Genomic DNA, 24443 nt, shown 5'->3' with positions numbered 1-24443 from the left:
TCACCCCTAACATGACCAGGCTTATAACGTGTAGAGATTGTCAATTGTCGCAAGCAGATGTCTGTGACAGAGCCCCCTGGAGGTGTGCCTCTAGTGCTTGGGTTCTATGTATGAATTCAAGGCCTGTGACAACTGCAGTCAGATGAGTCCAAAGGCCGTTGGAGGTCATAAAGTGAAGCTCTACTTGGAGAAGCATTGGCAGGCTCTGCACCAGTCCCACTCCAAGCCAAAGTAGAGAGCGCAGACATGTTTCCAAAATAATTCCAGATTCAGATCTTTCTCGTAGTCTTTAGGTAGGTCCAATCGAGGCTTGGCCCCTTATCATTCCCTTTCTCCAGAGAAAGCAAAACTACATCATCGTGGTTCATGTCTTGCTTCCGTTTCACTGAGGAACTGATTCTGTCCTTCATGCTGATGCACCCTTCGTTTTCTAGTACATTGAAGCCTTTCAAGAGACCATGCTGTGCATCTTTGGCATGCATCCAGCACCCTCTGGTGCACCTTTGGTTCTCAAGGATATCTAGGTACTCCTCGGCTGGTTACCATGATCTGGTGCACAGTATAGGCCCTTTGAACACCCTTCAGGATCTGTGTGGGCACCGAAATAAACGCTAGCACTGACCTCACAGATAACGAAGAAGGATCTGCAGTTCATAGTCTTGTCTGACTCCTTCGTCTCGACCAAAGCCACGTGCAGATCTTGATGTTCCGTAGCCTATACTAAATCCATCAGACTTGGACAAACTTTCATGCAGCTGCACAGACATTACTCTAATGTTTCGGCTCACACTGTGATCGGAGACCGCTGTCCGTAGAGGTGACAATGGTAGGGAAAGTAATTTTTTTTGCCCCACCCTTACGATAAAAAATACTGGTACATGGACTTACAGGATGCCAGTCGTTTGGTCAACTGATAAGACTCCCAAGATCCCCCTTGCCCCTCGGGAGAGAGTACTTCTTTTGCCACTGTGATTAGGAGGACTACTGAGTTCCTTGACCTCTACTTCCCCACTATGGAGGTAAAGATGAATGTTGACAGACGTCCTGCAACCTTGACAGGCAGCGACAAAACCTCTTTTGCCCTTCAATGAAGCCCTCACTAACACTGCTCCAATCCCCCAGTCAACCTACAAGTCACCATAGACCTGCTCAAGGTGACCTGGATTTCTTAACACCGCATCCAACCCCTGAAAGTCAAGTGGCACAGGCTTTCACCACTGGAGTGCCCCCTAATGCCTTCCCTTCCATTCCCCCTGGCAGGGATCAAAACAGTTTGGATGCACTTCTTAAGTGCATGTTCTCCAAGCCAGTCTTGTCTTGAGGTTTGTTAACGCAAGCTGTCTGGTTGGTTGTTACACCCATGCACTCTGGGGCATGGTGGGTGAGATCTTACCTGCTGTCTCAGACGACTTAAGGGGTTCCTTACCTACCTAATCCATTCAAGATGATTGGGATGCAGTCAAATTAGTCATTCTCTCAAGCCTGGACACCTCTGGTTCATTGGGTAGAACTGTGATTGGGTAGGGCTGTGAGAACCTGTGGTGCTTGACCCCACACATTGATGAGCTCCACTGGCTTCCCCGAGGGATTTTCAGGTGTCCGTAACAGACATGCTGTTTGATGGCTCCTGCCTGTTAGGTGAAAAGGTGAACTCTGCCCTTGAGCATATTAAGGAGAGCCAGTCCATGGCATGCACATTGAGCCATTCAGCTCCAGTCTAGCAATTGTGCCCTTTTTAGGACCTGCCAGAGGCTTGTCATATTAAGAATTAGGTCCTCCTAGCCCTTCCTAGGTTTGAGCCATGGACCCAACAGACAACGACTTACTCATCAGGGCATCTTTCATCTCAGTCCTCAACCACTCTAGCCTGAACCTCAAAACCTATAAATTTAGGAGGAAGGATCAGCCTCCTACCCCTAGAAGCAGATCCAACAGATATGCCCTGTAGATTTTCCAGCGAGGCTATGTCCTGCCTGCCCTTTTCAACCTGCCACTCCTGACCCTACATCGGACCACTTCTTGGATGGCCATATGTCCATTTTATGGCATGAACTGCAGGATCCTTTGCTAAAAGAGCCATAGCGAGGGGTCTGGCTTTAAAAGTAGGGACAGCCAGGACAAGTTCTCACAGCAACACCACCACCATGTGGTACTGCAACAATAGGTGTGATCCTCAATACTTTGCCAGTAGGCACTGATCCTCAGGAGCTGGCTGAGTAGCCAGGGATTTCCCTGCTGGTATGCCACTTGGCCGGTTATTTGAATGCCAGGGCGACAAACTGAGCCAGCAGGGCTTAGCTGACCGTGTGGGGTGGCAGAGGGCATCTTCAGACAGCGGAGAGAACCCTGCGTCTTACGTCTTCACCAATGTCGATAATGAGTAATGTCAGCACTGTGGCGCGCTGGAGTTCACAAGAATGCTTTCACTTGAAGACTCGAATGTAGCGCAGCACTTCTGTATGCCTTCCTGATGGTACCTCTCCAGTCCAGAGTTCTGAAGAAGATTAAGAATATTTGGTTCAGGTTATCAAAGTGGCTCTGGAGTGAGCCAGGAGATTGTGGAAATCAGAATTTCCTAGCTTGAGTATTCATCCTCTGATCAGGCTACCACTTCCTGAGAACCAACTGTCGCAGCAGCAGAGGATGGTCTTGCACCCAAGCCTGCACAACTTTCACCTCCATGTGGAAATTGAGCAGCAACTGTTTATTCCCCTTCAATTTTCCTCCTAAGGTTGAACATCTCATTTTGGCATCTAGATGCACTTCAGCAAAATGTGTGTGCAGCTCCCTGGGCAAGGTTGTGATTTATTGTAGTACCTGCTAGTTTGACCCGCTGCAGTAAAAACAGTTGGATATGTTGTTTGATTTCTTTTTGGCCCAGCATGGTCTTGCTCTGGGCACAGTTATGGGTTCACTTGAAAGCCCTTTTGGCCGTTTTATGTTTACCAGACCAATTGTCATTGTTCAAATCATCTGTTATGATGATTTTCCTAAAAGGTTTAGAGCATGTGCTTCAGTCTAAACCCTTTGCGTTGCAATAGTGGCACTTAAATCTATTTCTCACTTTTTTGATGTGTACTCTTAAGTCAACGCACAGTTGTCTATTATGTCTACTTGCCTTAAAAACATTCTTCCTGGCTTGCAATAACATCTGCACACTGGGTGAGTGAACTTCACAAACCTTTTAGTCCGCCTCCCTATACCCCACCTTTTTTCCAGACAAACTAGTCTTAAGTACTCCAGCTGCGTTTTCCCCAAACATGCGGATTTCTTTTCATGTTTGACACGCCTTTGTCCTTCAGACCTTTATTGCTCCAACTCAAGCCTCTAAAAAGAAAGACTCAATCATTTGGACGCCAGGAGGGCACTCAGCTTTTACATTGATCGCACCAAAAAAAATTGGGTGGACAGTTTGCTTGTTGTGAAGCTCTTTGGGGTGCAATCTGGGGATGGAGTCGATGCCCATGCGCACTGTAGTCCAGGGGAGGAGCCACCTATCTTGTGATACTTCGAAGACTCTTCCAGGACAACAATGTGCAATCATCCAGACCCAACACTAGGCGGCGATCTATGCTATAGATATGAATGTTAGTAGCCCTACATGCCAAGAACAGATGCATACTGGTAAGTAGCATATTCATTCTTCGTCGGCCCTCACTACATCGCCTCAGATGAGTACAGTGGGGTAGAGGAGTCGGGTGTGCAGGTCCAAGATACTACGCACCTGGCTCCGCTGCCAGGGTCAGGGCCTAGGATGAAGAATATACCAAGGGCAGAGTGTACAGTTGGGCTACTCCATTTAAAGAAGATAATACATAAACCTCCCCCTCAATGCCAAGGTGCACCACATCCCTCTGGCTCTGATCCACACCAAGAGTGAGCCTCTGAGCCGAGACAGGATGAGAATGTTCTCGATCGGACATGGCCTAAGGAGAGACATGGAGTCGACACCAGGCCGACATCGATGCGGTCACACCCATCGATCTCTGCTCACACATCGGTGCCAACAAAACACCTGCATCATGCGTCGGCGCAGGAAACGCAGTTAGAGCCGAATAATGGATCGGTGTCGACCCAAACAAAATCAAAATACAACTCTGACAAAGGTGAAAGACCATGGTCACCCTAAGATGCCGAAGAAAATTTTGGCTCCTACAACGCCAAAATTTAAGATGCCTTCTGCAGCAACGACCACAGTGCCAGAGAAACAGGCAAAGACACTACAAAACCAATAATGTAAGAGGAAGAAGGTAATGGTTTTAAAGTCCTTAATGAGTTTCATGCAGAAACTGAGTCAAAAGGAAACTTCCAAGCGACAAGGTCAAGGCTTGGATGTTCCACAGCCACTACCATAAAGAGTGGCAGCAGAGCGTAGAGGCACAAGCCCCGTGCCACTGTCGCCCAATATCACCACGCACAAGGTCACCTTCCCCCACTCAAGATCCGGAGGGAGGAGAGAGCCCGGAGCATAAGGCTTATAACTCGCAGGGAGACACACAACAAAGCCCAGACCCATGGGCGACTATGATGTGGTCTTCCAGATATGGATACAGAATCACCTATCCCAGGTAAAGCATCTCCACCATGTTATACCTCTTCTTATCATAGTGCGATACAAAGGGCAGCAGAATATCATGAATTGCCAATGTAAAGTACGGAGGAGAACACACGGATTAAAGTATCTAAAGAAATATTTAAAGACACAGATCAATCAAGGGTACTTACACCCAGAACTGAAAAACAAATACAGGCCTTCACCTTCAAACCTTCTCTACATCAGAGGTCACCCTACTGCAGACTCCTTAATCAGACTACAGCGCGTCACAAAGCACTAGGGATTCTCCACTTCCAGACTAGATAAGTAAGCACATTGACACTGCAGGAAAAAGGGTTGCATCAGGACATACCTATCCTTGGTGCATTGCAAATTCAATTGACCTCCTATTTCACTACAATAGAGCTACATGGGATGACATGGAAGAACTATTACTATTACAGTCTCTCTCGCGCTCTCGCTCTCTCTCGCGCTCTCTCTTGCGCTCTCTCTCTCGTGCTCTCTCTCTCGTGCTCTCTCGCGCTCGCTCTCGCGCTCTCGCTCTGTCTCGCTCTCTCGCTCTCCTTCTCGCTCTCCTTCTCGCTCTCCCTCTTTCTTTCTGTTTCTCTTTCTCTCTCTTTCTCTTTCTCTCTTTCTTTCTCTTTCTTTCTTTCTCTCCGCTCCCTCACCCCACCCTATGGCTAGGATCTTTGACTGTGTAGTTATAGCTACTTCCCTTGGCCTTCCGCCTATTCTCTTGGCCCAGTTGACCTTAGGGGAGTGATGTACTATTATGTTTATATGGAGTGTTCTTTCCAACTCATCTTCATTCTTCTGCCATGGTGTATTGTTCCCATGTTTATGCACAATTGCAGATTCAATTCTGCACAAGGTTCTCCCTGCTGTTTCTGGTGGGATGTCTTCTTCCTCATCTCCCTTCTTGCCTGTCTGCCTCTTTCTCTTATAACTGACTGGATAGCCTAGTCGGGAGGATCTTTCGTGGGACTGGTTCGGAGACCCTCCAGGGATGATATTGCTTGGTTGTCTCATTCAAAGGTAAGGAACCTGCGGATAGACGTCTCATCATCAGATGAATAAGTTACTTACCTCTGATAACACCTTGTATGGTAGAGACAAGATGTAGCCACAGATTCCTTACCGAACCATCCTCCCCATCTGCAAACTGATTCTCTTTTTCTTTCCAGATCCTTTCTATGTACTCTTGCACCTTCCTTGGTAAAAAGAAAAATTAATATAAATGTTTTTTCCAAAAAAAGATTGTTTACATATCAAATTCAATACATGGCTCCACATTTTAGCGTGGAAAGTGGTAGCTTAAGAAGCTGATGTCGGCGCATCAGGGGAGGGCTTATATGGGCGCTGTTGACATCACATCCGGTAGACGGTGTTGTTACGTAGTCGCTCAATGCCCTCTACTGACTCGCAGAGGTACTGATGTAGAAAAATGTCCGGATCCAGTCTGGTGCCTGGGGACAATTTAAAGGTAAGGAGCCTGCAGCTAGATCTAGTTTCTACCAGATCAGGCTTTACTGAAGGCAAGTAACTTATTCTTCTACAAGGGAGTGTATACCACTAGTATCCCAGCATGCCCTGCCTTCAATGGTTGCTCAGTTTCTTTTTTCGAATCCTGCATCACTGACTTTTGTCTTTTTCTTTTTGTGAAAATGTTTTCCAAACTTTTGTGTAAAGCATTTTTTTCAGTGTCAGGAGTATTTATTTTCTGTTTCCTGATAGAAAATGTTTTCTTTATAAAGAAATGCCATCTTCATTATAAAATGCCCTTCCTATTGTCAGAAAAAAGTGCAGACTGATACTTACAATGTCTACATGGTTTTTCTGACTCGTCGAGAGAAGATCCCCTACTATCAAGATCTCGTGGGTAAGGTAGAAGCTTTTTCAGTGGCCATGAAGATGACTGACGCAGGAGACGTGACAATGTCATGAATGCCTAAGGAGCATGGAGAGTTCTAGAGGAATTTTGGTATAGAAACATAGTCGTTCTTGGTAGGCTTCAATGAATGAGAGAGTTGCCATCTGAAATCGAAGCATTCAACACCACCTATGACCTTGTGCAGGCTGTATTAGTCTAAGTGGTAAGGAATCTTAAACAGAGGAGTATTCCAATAACTTCGTATTTAGAATATTCCTCTGCATACTCTCCTTCATGTGCTGTATCACCAGTGGACATTTTGTTCTCTCCATCAGCGCTTGATTAAACTCCCAGGGACACATCTCAACCAGCTACTGTGCCAGCACAGTCTGTACCAGTGCTAAAGCCTCTACTTCTATCCGCAAATTCTCATAACCTGGGGCATCACCTTTTTTAGCTCAACCCTTAAGCAAAACTGTGCCAAGAAGGAAATTGCATTCTATTTAATGCCATCACAGACATTCATGTTCTAGATATGCATCACACTCCTGTTACAGGCACCATCCCCAAGGACCAGCTTTTGAAGAGTTTCTAATTCTTAATCATTCAGAAGATACTCTTCATGCTTATTCAGCTTCAAAGCTGAATAAGCCAGTGTCTACAGTGTAAGCAACGTCTGTAATTTTTGAGACATTTTGTCACTAATTTATAGCAAGGCTTTCGCTTCCCCTGGTTCCTGGTCTTTTGAAACCTTCACAGGAAATGTTCCTGACTCCAGCTTCCACACAGGCAGCTCCACGAAGACTACCGGAGTAATCCAGGTCCTGGAGCAGGAGACTGTTTTTTAAAAGCAGATCCTTTATCAGATTCTGTGATTGTGTTGACAGCGAGAGAGTACCACTCAACTACACAGCCTTCAGAAGGTCCTCCTGAAAAGGAAATCGGGTACCTGGATTCCCTGATGAGAAAAATGTGTTGAACATCTGCTACTACCAAGAAAGCTACAAGTGCTATGGCTCTATCTGTCAGATATTATTGATCCCTATGGGACTTATTACAGCACTTTCCTCAAAGAATGATTCTCATGAGGTATTAACAGAGGGATTGATGGTCTCAAACCAGATTAATGATGTGACTACAGATTTCTTTGAACTTGATGTTCCTGTTTACCGTTAACATGTATCCATACTATGATCATTGTCACTAAGGTTCATCTGCCTTAAACTTGACCCTCACTTGCTTTTTTCTGGCACCACACTTTTTGGTTTATACGCTGATGAAATGCATCCAATGGAGACTGTGGTGGAGACCTTGAAGACTGTAGCCCTAGAAAAAAGAAGGAACACAGGAAGCACTACAGGCCTTGCAATCTCCGGTACTTTAGTCAAGGAATTCAAAACGCTAAGTGGCCTTATCAGCAACTACAGGAACAAAATTGTACAAACATGCATTATTAAGAAGCAGTTAACCAACTACATCCATAGGGAAACGACCTAGGAGGTAAACTGTGTCCCCATCTTTCATACGCCACCCAATTGGCGGGGTGGGGGTATCACAAAACCTCTACAAGAGTGGCAGCCAACACTAAAGACCTACAACTACCAAATGTTGCACCATATGGCTCTTCTGTAAGGATCATATTATATCGCTCAGTCATTGCTCCCCAGAAATGTTTCCAATTCCTACCCGAGAAAATTCAGTGAGATTATCACCATTCTAGAGAGGAAATCTAGAACCAGTCCCATCTTCCCTAAAAATGGAAGGGGAATGTATTTGTGTTACTTTGTAGTTTTAAAAAAAAGGGGCAGTAACAAAAATTCAGTCCTGTTGTGTTTTTTGTGGGGGTTTTGTACTTGAAAATGGTCAACAAATGGATTAAAAGCAAACCGTTATGGACACTGGCCCCCAACAAAATCACTGAAATTCACCAGTTATAGTTGAGTCCAGTTTCAAAAACTCATACCCTAAAGTAACTAACTCCTGCTCTGCCATGTACAGATTTATCAACAATTATGGCATTTCAAATGTGGTTAGTGATGTTATAAATGTAGTGATTGAATATGTCATGATTGATTTAATATGCAAGTGTAAAAGCTGTGCATGGCAAGGGCGCCAGTTAGTTACTTTAGGGTGTGAGTTATGGTGACTTGAGATAACTATAACTGGTGAATTGCAGTGATTTTATTAGTTTCAAATGGTATATTTTACAAGACATTTTCACCAAATTATAACACCCGTTTAACCTTGGTTTTTTCCCCCAGTAAATTGCTATTTATTTGTTTTTGTACTTTAAGATGACCATTTTAATGCACGCAGCTGGACACAGGGTCTGGTCTGGCATTGTCTTTTGTGCCGCCCCTATTAAAGCTTACTGTCCCTACCTGTCGATACCCCTACCCTCTCGTCCAGCACTGTTGCCTTAGTTCTGCCATTGCCCCTCCGCCTGCTCTGCATAGTTAGCTTGCTGCCTATACCCACCTCCTCCCTTATCTCTGTTGTCCGAGTCTATGTATCTGCACCCTCCCTCTTTCCCTGCATGGCCTGATGTGCTCACATGTTAGCTTGATGTACCTACCCACTCCCCCTCAGTTGCCTGAGGCTATGCCCATATCATTGCCCTCCTGCTTAGCCTCCATGCTTAACTTACTCCCCCATGCCTTCTTTCTCCTGCCTCCGATGTATATGTGCTTGCCTGTGAACCCTCTCTTTTGCCACAATGCTCAATGGACCTGCCACTGCCCCTCCTGCCTACTCTGCGTGTTCTTTTGAGCTGCCACAGCCCCTCCAACCGGCCCAGCATTGTCAACTTGCCTGCCTCTGCCCCCTCCTCCCTGCCCACCATTGTCCAAGTCTATTGCCCTGACCTCTGCCTCTTCTAATGAACAACTAGATTGCTAGCCTTCTATATTTATTGCAAAAGTCTGGCACACCTGAAGTCCTCTTGATGTAATCAGAACTGTAAAACTTAAAGCATTTTCTTGAGAAATTATAAAAATATGGGGGGCCTTTTTCCCATAGAAATTATGGTTAGTGCTCTTAAAAGAAAATGAGTACACACTTTGAGTTCTGTAATAGCTACAAAGAGCTTTTCAATTATTTGGGGTTTGTTTTTATATGCAGTTGAACACTTGGTTATTTGTTGCACTTGTTGGGGAGGGTGTGGCGTTTCTGCCAGAGCTGCCGACGGCAACTGGGGAACCAAGTTGGAGATTTGGCATTGGCTCAACGTGCTGCGATTCTTGGCAAATCACTTAATCTCCCCATGCCTAAAACCAAAATGAATGTGTCCTTGTGTAATTTAACTGATGCTCATGTAAGGACTCCAATACCGCCGGGCCAGGTCTGCCACACAATGATCAAATGACTTTAACTTATCCCCATTCTCAAATCCAGAATCAAGAATTGGGGTAGCTTGATTAACCCTACGACACACTCAGCACAAAGCCTATTTAGAGTGAGTCACATCCGCTGTATGAACAATTGTTACTTACCTGTAAACAGGTGGTTCTCCAGTATTGGTGTCTTTCATAGATTCACATGCTTGAACATTCCCCGTCGTCGGAGTGAGAGTCCCACGGTAAATAAAATAGCAATAATATACTAAATATATATATATATATATATATAAACATATATACATATATATATAATCACTAGAAAAAAACCTGAAATATGTATTAGAAAAAGGCATAACCTGCCTACCCATAATTCTACATAGGAATGCATGGGAAAGGAAAAAACCATATGCAGCCTATCCTTGTCATTATGTTGGTCCAAACTGCAGCCAATCAGGCGACAGCAACCCTCTTGAACCTTCTCCTCAGAGCTCAGCACCTCAGATTTTCGAGCACAAGAGTGACCAAAGAGTCTGTGAGGAGAAGAGAGCCTCTGAGAGGAGGAGGGAGGGTCGCATGTGAATCTATGAAAGACACCAATACTGGACAACCACCTGTTTACAGGTAAGTAACAATTGTTCTTCTCCAGTATTGTGGTGTCTTTCATAGATTCACATGCTTGAATATAGAATAGATAGCAGTCAGTACCAAAGAAAGTTTCCATAGCTACAATGCATAATAAAATCATATGTATGGAGCACATATATATATCAAACAGTCAATAAGTACTTGGAAACTAATAGGAGGAGAGTAGAACAGAGGCTCACCTTACTGAAAAAGATTACGAAGCACAGCTTGTCCTACTGCCGTATCCCCTTCATTCATGGCACCCAGACAGTAGTGTTTCGTGAACGTGTGCCTGCTGGACCACGAGGCTGCTCTGCAAATCTGATGCAGCGGGACACCGGCAAATAGTGCAGTAGAGGACGCCATGGATCTGGTAGAATGGGCCCTCACCGAAGATTGTAAAGGTTTGCCTGCCTTTTGATGGCAGAAAGCAATAGCCGAAGACACCCAACGGGCTATCGTAGGTTTGGTAACTGGACGTCCCCTGTGAAAACGGCCATAAGCTACAAAGAGTTGGTCAGATTTGCGGAACTGGGACGTTCTGCTGATGTAGAACTTCAAGCACCGTTTAATGTCTAAGGAGTGCAAGCGTTGTTCCGCAGGAGACTGCGGGTTAGCAAAGAAACTCTTCAGAATAACAGGTTCATTGATGTGGAAATCTGAAGGTACTTTAGGAAGAAAAGTAGGGTTAGTGCGTAGCAGCACACAATCCGACTGAAACTGAAGAAATGGTGGTTTGATCGTAAATGCATGAATGTTACTCACTCGACGCGAAGACGTCAATGCAAGAAGAAGAGCAACCTTCCAGGTGATGTACTTGAGGTCAGCTCTATGTATTGGTTCAAACGGTGCATTCATTAATTGTGCAAAAACAATGTTGAGGCGCCACGCAGGAGGAGGGCGCCTAATTGGTGAAAATTTACGAAATAGTCCCTTGAAAAATTGGCGTATTATCCTAGAGGAACAGAGGGAGGTGGAGCCATCGTGGCGGAAGCGTGAAATTGCCGCCAGAAAAACTCTTAAAGTAGCATGAGACAATCCTGACTGAGCCAATTGAAAGAAGAAAGGGAGGAGCTGAGCAGGCGTTGCACGCAAGGAATGCACACCGGCAGCAGCACACCAATGGCAGAAACGTGTCCATTTCAACTTGTAAGTCTTTATAGTTGAAGGAGCTCTGGCCTGAGCAAGGATGTCTTGACATTCTTGAGGAATGGTTAGATGTGCAAATTCACAGTGTTCAGGTTCCAGGCTGATAAGCTCAGAGGAGAGGGGTCTGGATGGTAGATGAGACCCCTGTCCATGGAAAGAAGATCCATCCGAGGATGAAGAAGGATGGGCTCGCATTGGGACAGAAGGAGCAACTCCGAGAACCATGCCTGTCGTGGCCACCTGGGAGCAATGAGAAGGATGTGGCAGGGTTCTCTCCGTATCTTCCAAAGTACCCGAGGCACCAGAGGGATTGGAGGAAAGGCGTAAGCAAACAGATTTGACCAGTTCATCAAAAGGGCATTGCCCTGTGACCCTTCGTGGGGATGCCAACTTGCGTAAGCTGGGCATTTGCGGTTCTCCGGCGTTGCAAAGAGATCCAGTGTCGGGCGACCCCAGCGACGAAAGATCATGTTGAGTGTTGGTTGATGTAGCTCCCACTCGTGGGTTGATGATCCCATGCCGGCCTGTCTAACTCATCAGTTGGGACAGCCCTCACCCTTGGTGTTATAAGGCAGCTTCACCTTTGAACACTGCCGTTTGGGACTAACACCCAAGTGGCTTCCTGCAGGAGGTAAGTGACACCTCCCTGGCCTACAATCCCTCATTGCTGTCCTTCCTGAGAGTCGTTAGCACGTCTCTCCATGAGGGCAGAAAGCTGTCTCCGGAAAGAACACAAGTTTTAAAGGCAGCAAAGTGGCAGCTTGGGTAAAGCTGCACACTACAACAGGCTACATTAATTTTGACATGAGATACAAGTCGGCCTTAATGTAACCAGTTGTTTGATATCTTAGAGTGCCCATTTTGGTAGCACTGTTCAGGAATTAGCACAGCTGAGGGGTCCGCATGTAACCCTGTACTAGCCAATTTGGCGACCAAGTCTTTCCATGATAGAAACTCGATTTGTGTGTATTTTACTCACAGGACATGTAAAATGCATGCCCAGGATGTTGCACCCTCTTTAGGACTTGTTAGGCCTGCTAGGGGGGTGACTTACACACATGTACTGGGGAAGTGGTGGCTTTACCATTGCTTCCAGTGACAAAGTTGGGCTGGCAGTGCACACCTTCTCTACCAGTCTGCTGTAGCGGGCAGGAGAATTTGTTTTACTTGGGCCACCTTCAGGGTGGCATCATTTGTGCTGCAAGCCCTGGGGTGCCCCTCTAGCTTACGTGCCCTTAGTAGCAGTATTTACTAGGGACTTAGACTAGTTAGGCATTTGCCGTTGGGGACAGCTGATTCAACTTACACTTTAGGGTCAGGGCACTGGCCCCGCGGTCTGATTAACAGGCCTCAGTGCACTCTGTCTTAAAGCAAGAAGAGGCATTTCCTTACAATGTTCTGCAGACACGCAATTTGACAAAACTGTATTGATCCTTTGAGCTTTTGCACCAATGTAAATGAAGCTTGGAACTTAGAACTTTTGTTATTGAAACCAGACTTGGCAGCTTCACCTGTACACTCCACTGTGACAAATACTGCATGACAAATAAGTATATTGTGTGTACTCCACAGTATACATACTAATTTATTAGCTGAATTCACCCCAAGACTAGGCAATGAAGGATTAGACCCAAATCGGGCAGTAATAGTGTATTAGCCTAGTCCTTTCTTGGTATCTCAAGACAAAGAACACAGCAGTGTTATACTGCGTTAAATTAATTCACTAAGCGCCCCACAATATTTCCTATTCAGGATATGAATTATATATCAATTCATACAATGATTGCCATTTTCCTGAAAGAAAAAGTAGGAGGAAGGTGTTGAATACCCACCAGTAATCATTTAAATGTGCCAATCAAACATTAATGAGAAGCAAACCTACCCCATCAAAGCACATCTTTGACATGGGGTAGGACTGGGCTGCGGGAAAGAGGTGTTTGAGTGCTGGGAATTTAGGTAGGCCTGGAGGTGAGAAAAAAACAAAGGAAAGTTATTTGAGTGCAGTCAAATGAAATTCTAGATAAAGCGATGTTTAGTTTTAGGCCAAATTGCAGCTCAGAGTCCGCTGAGCGGAGATGTGTCCTGGATGGCGGAGGAAAGGCGGCGATGATCCTTCTTTCAGCAGCGTTCCACACCGTTAACCACAAGATCTTGTTGATTGCTTGATAGAAATTGGAGTTGAAGGCTCTGCTTTGGAACTGGTTAGTTCCTTTCTTTCATACAGAGTACAATTAATGAGTGATTTACAAATAATGAGACTTTGGCAAAAAAAAACAATGAAACCTATCACATATGGTGAATCAAGTCCATTTTATGTGGTGCTCAGATCATGAAGAACAGCCTCCTAGTCTCTCACAGGAGTCCTACTCTATACTATTGACTTCTTCAGGGCTTAAAATATTTTGCTTGCCCCATATGATCAGTATGGCTTTATTTAAGTGTCTCTTATTGCTGTATCAGTGAGCAGTGTATTGTGTATACGCTCTTATACACGATGCGCTGGTCATCGTTTGTACGATCTCGGATGCCAACATTGGATTGATACATGTGCATTGGAAAATTAGCCCCTGCCCGGATGAGTGGGATTCTGATACAGCAATAAGACACCTGGAATTCAGCCATTGTGATCACATGGGGCAAGCAAAATATATGCAAATGTCTTGAATAGATATCAAGTACTTCCCAATTGAATACGGATCTTTGGGAGACTGAGAAAAATATGACTTATATGGTCCTTAGATGTTACCAACTGATTAAGCTCTGAAGAAGTTTCTTGTAAAGAGACAAAACGCTTTGGCTACATTGAGAAAAAAGCTAATTTTAACTAAGACTTCAATAAAGAATTTCTTCTAAAAAAGGAAAAATCTGTGAATGAAGTTTGTGCATCCCAATACCCAATTAATGCACGTTATATCTTTATAAATGCGAAACTGTGTGTGCTGATCATTCTGATATAATAAGAGAAACTATGTCCCCCAAGGCCATTAATTGTACCAAGTCCTTCACACTGCCATGCTGGGTCTCAGGGCTTATCGCTGAACTCAACGCTGTTCAATATTTATGTGCCCCCACTGCCAAGACTGATCTTATTGTTTGGTTTTGCTCCAGTATCCTATGCAGATGATTCACAAATTGTTGTCTGTATCGATTGATGTTGATGAGACAGCTCACCACTTCTGTGGATGTATGGAAGCTATTGAACATTGCATGAATGATAACAGCCTCATTCCTAATTAGGCTAAGACTGAGGTTCTCCACTTTGGTAAGGAGTTGGTCTCTTGGGATCAATCCTGGTGGCGCCAGACGCATAGCTCTCCTCAATTCCGGTATCTTCGATTAAGGATTTGGGAATAATCTTTGAGAAGCCAGTCAAGCTTTTTTAGCTTCAAGAAACAGCTTAAAACCTGGTTGTACTCTTTTCCATTTTGAATAGATGTAAGCAGTAAGTCTGAGCTGTATGATCATTCTCTTTTCAGTCAGTTATTAGTGCCAAGACCCCGTTGGCATTAGCGCAATTTATAAAACAAATGAATATCAGAGAGGGTGCAGAGAAAGGAGTTAAGGACCGAAAAGATGGCGAGAACTGAAAATAAAAACAAATTCTACATGACATTTTTTGTGGAGTAAAAAGGAGCAAACACAGCTAGCCATTGATTTTTATGATTTCTTGTAAACATTGGAAAAACACTGAAAAATACTGAATTCCTAATAAATAGATACTGAAAACAGGAAAGCCCTTTTACTTGTATTCCCTTGAAGGATAATGAGGATTGCAGGTCACCAACTTTTCCATTGTGAACTCTCACCTAACCATCTTATGGCAGTTCTTTCCATGCAGCCCACACAACTTGTCTTGTTCTCTTGCTCCTTTTTTGTATGAAAATGTTTTAAAGATTTGCAGTTCTTACCTTAGTCATCCAGCCTTTCTCATTCTATTCCCATCTACCTCCTCTTCTTGTCCACCTGCTCTTAGAACTTCTGTCCTGCTTAGCTTCTGTTCTCTGTGGATTACCACTGAATGCTTGGCCAGCTTCTGTTTTCCATGCTCTCGCTCTCCAATCGCAAAAGCAAAAAGTACAGATGATGGACAGAATGCTGAACAATTCAAACATTCACCCCCAGTCACAGATCTGGGTTTAATCCATCGTTTTTTTGCTCGCCACTCTATCCCAGTTTGGACCCTGCCATATGCAAATCAGTCTTGACCCTGCTCCCCATGGGAACAGTCCAGCCCGAACTGCCATGCCAGGTGCTCCCTGGACCGGAAACAAGCATCCTGGGTCCGGTTTTGGGGTATCACCCCCTCATCAACCATGCTAGCCAGTGGCACAGTGAGCACAGAACCCATGTCTGGGCATATCCATCCCCCTTAGGGCGAAAAAAGCAAAAAGAATAAATGATGGATGAAATGCTGAAAAAAGAAATCAAACATTCAACCCCATTACTAGTAGATCTGTGCTATGTATCCATAAACAACCACTCAATCCTAGAGGTCTGCACTAGTTCTACCTCTTTTAAAAAATAACCTCCTGGAGACCAGTGCATCAGTTCTATTGCTTTCCTGTCCCTTCACATTAAATTCCTTAAAAGGGAGATCAGTTCCCAGCCCTCCAATTTTTTTACTTTTATTTTAGAAACCAGTTATCACCAAACTCTACTCAGTCACAGTTTGGTCCACTGCACCAAATCAGCCCTAGTCTCCCATCTTAGACTAACTTGGGCAGTTTGTATTTCAAGGCGGCGGTGCCATTTTGATTCTACTAGACGTCATATGAAGCATTGTAGAAGTCTCTCATAATTACCAGTTTTTTGCCTAAAAAAATAAGTGTTCAAGGTACCACCTTAGCAGTGTAAGCAGACCATCTAAAGGACCACTCCCAGGCAATTTAGTTCCCACATTTCCATTTGGGCTTTTAAAACATGATTCATGAGACCCTCCAATGACTTTTTCTCAGCCCAACCCCATACGTGTGGCCCCTTTGCCCACTATTATTTGATCTTTTGGTTCTTCCCTAACATTCTTGTTTATAACAACCAGATTCTTGTCCGACTGAATGAGTTAAACTGCCTTACTGAGGTGGTCTCCTGGATGGTCACAATGCTCGTAAAATCAATATTGATATTCTGGTTGCCAACTAAAGCTCTTCCAAATGTTCATCAGGTTAGTGGCCCACAGACTCTGGGAGGGGACCTGGATGGACATCTCCCTCACAAGTCACTTCAGCTCGCAATTTAGTTGGTTTTTTTTTTACATTTTTTGACTACTTCCTCTCAAATTATCATTTCCTCATCTCTCTTCTTTCAACTTAGTTCTCTTCGGAAGACTGCTCCTTTGTTGCCCCTAAAAGCTTGCCAAATAGTTGTCGAGGCTGATATCCTGTCCGAAACACTCTACAATGTGCACTTGCCTTTCCATCATTTAGGTACCATCTATCTTAGGTGCAGGTTTTCCAGCTACTGTCCCCATGGACATTTTACAGTCATCTCAGTGACTACATGCTCCACCACAATTTCACTACACCCATCTTGGGGGCAGTTTCGTTTCCAATTTTGCTGCCAAACTTTAGAATTCCCTCTCTTTAAATTACTTAATAGCATAGCTTTCTGTAAATCTCTCAAACCTTTCAATGGCATTTGCCAGATCTTCGTTCCAATTGATTGTCTAGCTGCAGGAAACCATTTAGGTCAAGCACACTTCACAAATGAAAAAAAAAACTAAGAGTAAAAAAGCAAAAAGGAACGTTAAAGTAAATGCATGCATCTGTGTGTCTTGTGTATTGGGCAAGTGGTGTCATGAGTTTGAGCTGATTCACTAATTGCTGTTTTGTAAATGTAGCATATTTATTAAACTGAAGATGGAGGAATGGAAGTGGATAATCCTGCAACCGCATTGCCACTTTCTTCTCTGATAAAGTGGCCACTATCTACTCCGCTTTTTCAGGCGGAAAGGAAAAGGTAACAGAGTTCAGTGAGAATATATTGGTGGATGTAGGCACTAATAGGCTAGGCAACTTTATCACCCCATCCCCTAATGAGCTTCAGAAGATATGCCGCTCCATTAAGTCAGGATCCCTCCGTGATCCGGCATCACCGAAACTTCTTGGAGAGAGTATTGAAATCCTTGAACCTTATATTAGGGATGTTCTGGATCTTTCTTTTGGGTCTGGCACCGTACCCAAAAGGTGGAAGCAAGCGATAGTGCTCCCGCCTCAAAAAAAACCGAACCTCAGTTGGGACAGGCTGGACAACCTCCGTCCCATCTCCCTCCTCCCCTACCTGGCCAAAGTGGCAGAAAAGGTGGCAAATCTCCAACTTATGGCATTTGTGGAGAAAGCCAACCTTCTCTATCCAACTCAGTTTGGCTTTCGCTCACGCCACGCTACGGAGTCCGCGCTGCTCATGGCCACTGAGACCATCAGGCAAGGGGTAGATGAGGGGCATAGGATGGCTCTCATCCTACTCGACCTGAGTGCCGCCTTTGACACTGTGGCACACTTCACCTTGCTACAGTGTCTTAATAAAGGCGGAGTAAATGGGGCAGCGCTGAGATGGATCCAATCTTCCCTGACTGATAGGGGCTTTCAGACAGGGAGAACACTACTCCCGCGTGTTCAACCTTGACCAAGGGGTCCCCCAGGGCTCTGGCCTGAGCCCAACTTTGTTCAACCTATACGCTTCCCCTGTAGCCACCATTGTGGAAAGTCATGGTATCCAACTAGTGTCATATGCCGATGACACACAGCTGGTCATCTCACTGTCAAGGGCACCTGAAGTTGCGGCATCCAGCTTCAGTGCTTGCATGCAGGAGCTTGCTTCCTGGATGTCTTAACAACTGCCTGAAGCTGAATGGGTCCAAAACTGAAGTGCTCGTGGTGGGAGGTGGTCCGACTGTGTGGTCCTCGGCATGGTGGCCAGACTGCCTGGGCTCTACTCCAGTGCCTTGTCAACAGGCCAAAAATCTCGGGGTATTATTTGACTCTGGTTTGTCATTTGCTCCCCAGGTTAATCGGGTGGTCGGAATGTGCTTCGGTATACTCAAGAGCTTACGTAAGGTCCTGGACCTACTTCCTGTTGGTGCCAGGCAGACTCTTGTGCATGCCTTGGTCACATCCAGACTCGATTACGCTAACCTTCTATATCTGGGCATAACAGCTAGAAGCCTCAACCGTCTCCAGGTACTTCAAAATGCCACAGCCCGGCTGGTGCTGAGGCTTCCTAGGAGAACGCCCTCTAAAGCTGCTCTGAAGTCCCTTCACTGGCTTCCGATCAGAGAAAGGATTACCTTCAAAGCACTATGCATGTGTCATCGCATCATTGGAGGCAGGGCGCCCGCCCCCCCTAAACAGCCTCATTACCCCCTACAGACCAGAGCGGATGCTTAGATCCTCTGGCACCGGTCTGGCAGTTGTCCCCAAAATCGGTAAGGCTCGCATGGGGGGGCAGATCTTTCAGGCTCCTTGCAGCCAAAAACTGGAATCTGCTTCCAATAGAACTTCGCCTCGAATCCTCTGAGGCCAAGTTCCGTTGAGCCCTAAAAACCTACCTCTTCTGCCTGGCACTGCAGTAACCTCTTGATCTGAATACTCCACACTTCGCTCTCAGCGCGGGGACACGCCGGGGCGCGTAACCATGCGCTTTATAAAACTCCATAATAAAAATAATAATAATTCGGGGATACTGAATCCTTTGTCCTGAATGATAGTGTGGTTCCAGTTTGAATTTGAAAAGTGATATAATAAACATTTTTCAACTTTTGCCTTGGCTCATAAGAACTCAATCTCCCTTTCATATGAATTGTACAAATAACATTGTAGAGAACCCCTGTACAGTTCTGTTTCCAAAGTAGAGAAGAACTGGTTGAACATTTCAAATATGTCTCCGCTTCTCTGAAAAATAATTCAGAGAGACTATTTAATTTATCCAGGATAGGCATAATAACTTTGTGATCTGAAGGTGTGGAATATTTGAAATGAATGTTTAGATACATTTGCAGTTGGTTTCGGAGTATGAGAATAAATGTGTTATTTTCAAACATTTCACACATATTATGCGATAAACATAAACTATATTAGGCATAAATATTTTGTGAGGGATTTTAATAGGCCTATGTATGATGCCGGAAATTTATATTAAGTGGATAAATTGTTTTGGTGCAGCATCTAGATTTGTATATAATTCGATTATAGGAAGGGTTCTTGAAGTATGTCTGACTTGCGGCATACTCCTGTAATAAATATTTAAATGTAAAACCTAAATTGTTTTGAATAATGTACATTTATGTACTTTTTTTTTTTTAGGGAATGGCAATGCTCTGTGAGACTATCGAAGAATGTTGGGATCATGAGGCAGAAGCAAGGTTATCAGCTGGCTGTGTAGAAGAACGGATTATTCAGATGCAAAGACTAACGAACATTATAACAACAGAAGACATTGTGACAGTGGTCACAATGGTCACAAATGTGGACTACCCCCCGAAAGAATCAAGTCTATGATAGTCATAGAGGTCAAGAGGTCTGACCAATAGTACTCATATGAGAAGGTGCTGAGTTATGGAACAGCATACGGTTCACATTATTGACTTTTCTTGTGAAAAGGAGTATGGAAAAGAAAGTTTGGAATGTTACTTTAAGAGTCTGCTTTTCCAGCATGGATCCGGGGTGCTTGTTTGATTCCGCGGACTTGCCTTAATGACTCGTCACTAATGGAGCACTGGCAAGAATAAAATGAGGAAATCAAAATGGAAATGAAGAAAATTGACCTGGCTTCACGTCATTGAAACAGACATTGGTTTCTTAAAACTTGGTCTGTCCAAGGGAAAAAGACAAATTTCCTGAAATGAACTACTGCTATTTTTTTTTTTTTTTTTAAATCGGAACATTTCATTTGAGATTTAAAAAAGGGTAACTCGTTTTTATTGCATTTGCTGTTGTGTTTGTATAAATGACTATTGTAATGCCAATATGACACAGCTTGTGAATGTTTAGTGTGCTGCTGTTATATGTACATAAATTGAAGAAATAATCAAGTGGGATATAGCAAAGAGGCTTCCAAGCATTACTTTAACCTCCCTCAACAAGGTATACCTCAGTTCCACAAATGCTAAATTATAAAAGAACACTAAGAAGATTTGAATATTAAATCAATCTGTGTTTTGTAATTTTATGTTACAAATTCACTGTTATTTAAAAAGGGTAAGTGATGCATAATGCCAATAACACATGGCTTTTCATTTAGCAGTGTTTACCCTACTCGGAAAGCTTGTATAAAGAAAAAGTTCTGTACATAGTATAAAAAATAAATCTTTTATTTTTCCTCCATTTAATTGAAACTACGTTTTACCTCCAATTCCCCAAATATTGCATAAATTGCATTGCGTACATTGAAGTACAATTTAGGTTTGCTGTGTCAGAGGAATATTTGAACATTTTAGCATGACTTTTTTTTTTTTATTCTACGTGAGCTGTGACACTGGAATTCTGTTCTTAATGATTCTCTTCAAATAATACTTTTTCCTATTTATGTATGTATGTAAATGGTTCTGCCTAGTGTATGTTATGTTTCACTAAGCAGTATGTTTTGTATTGCTGTTTCTGGATCACCTCAGGAAGCTTCATTACCCAGAATTCCCATTCTCTGCTTTCCGACATGCACCGTTACCTGCATATTAGCTTAATGCCATATTGTCACTGTAAAATTTATATACAAGTTTATTACAAACTTATGTAATCCATTTATCCTTCAGATTTTACTGTTCAGAAATATCACAGATAACTAGTTATTAAATTTATGAAATGACTATTTAGTGGTGAACTTTACTGACACACCTAGCTCAAGCTAAGAACATTTCAATAAAATGAAACTACCATTTTTAACATTGAAGATAAAGTGGCCCGAGCCTGGAATTGGCCAACTCTAACATTTAAAAGAGACTTTGAATTACTAGTAGATGTAGGTGCCAACGTCTTTTTGATAAGAAACCTAACACTAAGCAAAATGGTTTTTAATTCGAAAAAGCCAAAGTAAATTGCATTAAATTTCTTGATTGCTCAGCAGTGCAGAACCACCAATAGGCAGTATTATAGTATATATATTTGTCCTGTAATTTCTTATGCATTACTTTTTTATGAAACTTTTAATGTCGCAATCAGGAGCTCACTGTGAATGTATTATATTCAAATTATTTATAAATCACAGTACACTACATTTTGCATACATGCACTTATTCTCTGGGAACAATGCAAATCATAAACAAAAATATCAACACCCTTAAGCAGGGATGGAAAGAAGGGTAATAGCAATTTTAAAAGTCCATCTAGGAGTAAACCACCTAGCGCAGTTTCATATTTTTTAGTTTTTGTACCTATGTTTTCACTGTAGTTATAGTTTGGCCCGCTTTGATGGGTACTGGTACTGTTGGGCGCAATCTGCTTCATATTGTAAAAATAAAATCTTCCTGCGGCAAAATGGTGATTTGGGCAAGAGGAATTTAAGTTAGAGGTTCTTGCCTGGTTCATATTAAGAGATCATCCACCTGCCTACTAATGGCCAATATAATAAATGTATTATGCTCTTAAAAGGGCAAGACTCTGCTCAGCCCAGTCAGTCTGTTGGTCCTGCTGAGCAGTTCCAAACCGATTTCTGAGGTATGCACATAGCTGAAAAAAAGATATTGGTGAAATGGCACTTTTTCTTCTGAAAAATATATGTAAAATATACATACAATAGTTTATTTTTTCATATAACAATACGGTACTGATTATTTTGCACAGTATCACCACATGAATGCATTTTCTTAGCTAGATTTTGTTGGTAAACCATTTCCCATTGCAAAGTAGAAAATAATTTAAACTCTTTAAAAACAATGACACCAAATAGCAAAACTTAAAAACAATGGTAATGGGGAACTTATTGTTTCTTTTCTAAAAACCTACATTATCAGTATTGTACTATTTTCTGATTTTAGTGATGAAACTTTTTTAAAGAAGCACGCCATGTATGATATGCATAACTAACAGACATCTGTACCTAGTGAAGTTAATATGATCCAGTCTGCCATGTATATACACAGTCATAATATTGCAGTGTTTTTTTACTGAAACTTGTGTGTAGCTTAGATGTACAAAGAGACGTTATAATCCAGTTTAGACCTATAACCATAAATCTAAAGAAAAAAAACAGTTGTCAGTCATCTGTCACTGCTTTTCGGAAGTGTTATTCATATTACAAATGTACATAGTTATCTCCAGATGCCTGGATCGTGTTTGGGTTCACTACAGTTAGCCAGTGACTTCTGTCATTTGTCTTGGCTCATTTAAAGTTATTTATTGGTACAAGTCATTCATTTTTCTTTGTTTTGCTGTTATGCACAGCTGATGTGCAGCAGTGCAAAAAAGAAAATCTGTCCCTGAATGTATTCTGAATAAGTAATATTAAATATTTCATCACAGAAATCTATGATCATAGTTCAAGAAAAACTGCCAGTTGTAGTTTAAATGGTTTTCTCAGCTACTAATGTTTTTAAATGTATTTCAATATTTTTATGCATAATTTTTATTCCAACTATTTGGTATGAACATGCAGAATGTTATTTACGGTTTATGGGCAAAGTGATGCAAGTAGCATCCTTTATTGAACATCATTTACCTCAGATATTCAACCAGCAGTACACATTTATATGCAGTCTGTCCATATGCTATCCGTTACCTCTAAAAAAAATAAAAATATTGGTAAGCAATTATTTTAGCTTTACTCTCCATATTTCCATCAGTGTTTAGGCCACAGGTTGTTTTACCTCCGTAAAACGTACTTGCTATTTTTCTGCAAGTATCTACAGAAACATCGTGGAAAAAAGTGATTGTTAATTATTGTACAAATAAGTGTATGCTATCCCCACCAAAAAGGTAAATAAAAAATATACAAACATATTTGAATATTTGTTTTATTCCCCCTTAAGTGGTTACTAAGCACATTATATGATTTCATGATATTTTTGTACTATTAACATCTGTAAAAGTAAATACATGTATATGCTGAAAACACAGCTAATGTTAAGTATGGTTTAGCAAATTCAAACCCAAAATGAGGTGAAATTTGACAGTAAAGTAGCCTGTCTGCGGACAGCATAGCATGTCTGGGGCATGAGTTAAGGCATGCATTGCGAGTTACTGAACATACTTGGAGAATGTCCATTTTTTCCCCCTTTTAGATACCGGTTTGCTGAACTATAACCTTTAACTGTTTGAGGTAGGTATGCTATACTGCATTCACTTGCTATGCACCCATTATGCACTTAGCAGGACATTCAGCCTTAGCCGTGACTCTTTTATAACTTTTTTGGAAAAATTCATGATTTTTTGTAAAACTGCAATTTTTGTAAATTGCCAGTTAACGGTACAAAATGAGTCATTTAACCTTGATTTTCATCAAATTTGCTGTTTTACAGTAGCAAATGTATTATTTTTTTCTGTTTTTACTCTAATTTTCCTTGACTCAAAGTTTCCCCTGCACGCTACCAGGGACTGACGCCTCTCTTGCTTCCTCCTATTTGCTGTGCAATGATTTTTTTTCACTGTGGTACATTTGTTCACATTTGGGATGTTCAAGAAAGCAAGAAAACAATTGTGATCCCCTTCTTGGGCCATTCAGGTCTTTAAAATTGAAATACGAGTGACAGAATTTGGATCAATTTGTGATTGTAACATACAGTAGTAATATAAATGTATTAATCCAAAGATTACAATAAAAACGTGATAATACATACAGCACTGTTCATATAACAATAGGCATGATCTAGAAATTCCATACATTTGCCAATAAAAGCATTGGATTGTGAGCTGAAACCAAATCTTACTGCATCTTTAATTGTCCGTATTTTAGCTTCTCTGAATAAAGGTCGTAGGTTTTTCTT

General features: G+C 42.5%; 1 protein-coding gene across 1 annotated transcript in view; it reads left to right on the top strand.

Moving 5' to 3' along the window:
• Positions 1-23460, top strand: part of ACVR2A (activin A receptor type 2A) — a 283385-nt gene extending 259925 nt beyond the window's left edge. Inside the window, exon 11 of the mRNA XM_078681771.1 lies at positions 19834-23460. Coding sequence (XP_078537897.1) covers positions 19834-20028 — 195 coding nt within the window. The 3' untranslated portion in view covers positions 20029-23460. The remainder of the gene's footprint in view (positions 1-19833) is intronic.
• The last annotated feature ends 983 nt before the right edge of the window (positions 23461-24443 follow it).

This window comes from Lissotriton helveticus, chromosome 3_1, assembly GCF_964261635.1.
Source record: "Lissotriton helveticus chromosome 3_1, aLisHel1.1, whole genome shotgun sequence".
Classification (NCBI taxonomy): Eukaryota; Metazoa; Chordata; class Amphibia; order Caudata; family Salamandridae; genus Lissotriton; species Lissotriton helveticus.
Note: the sequence above shows the minus strand (reverse complement) of the source record. Positions and strands in the feature narration are given on the sequence as shown.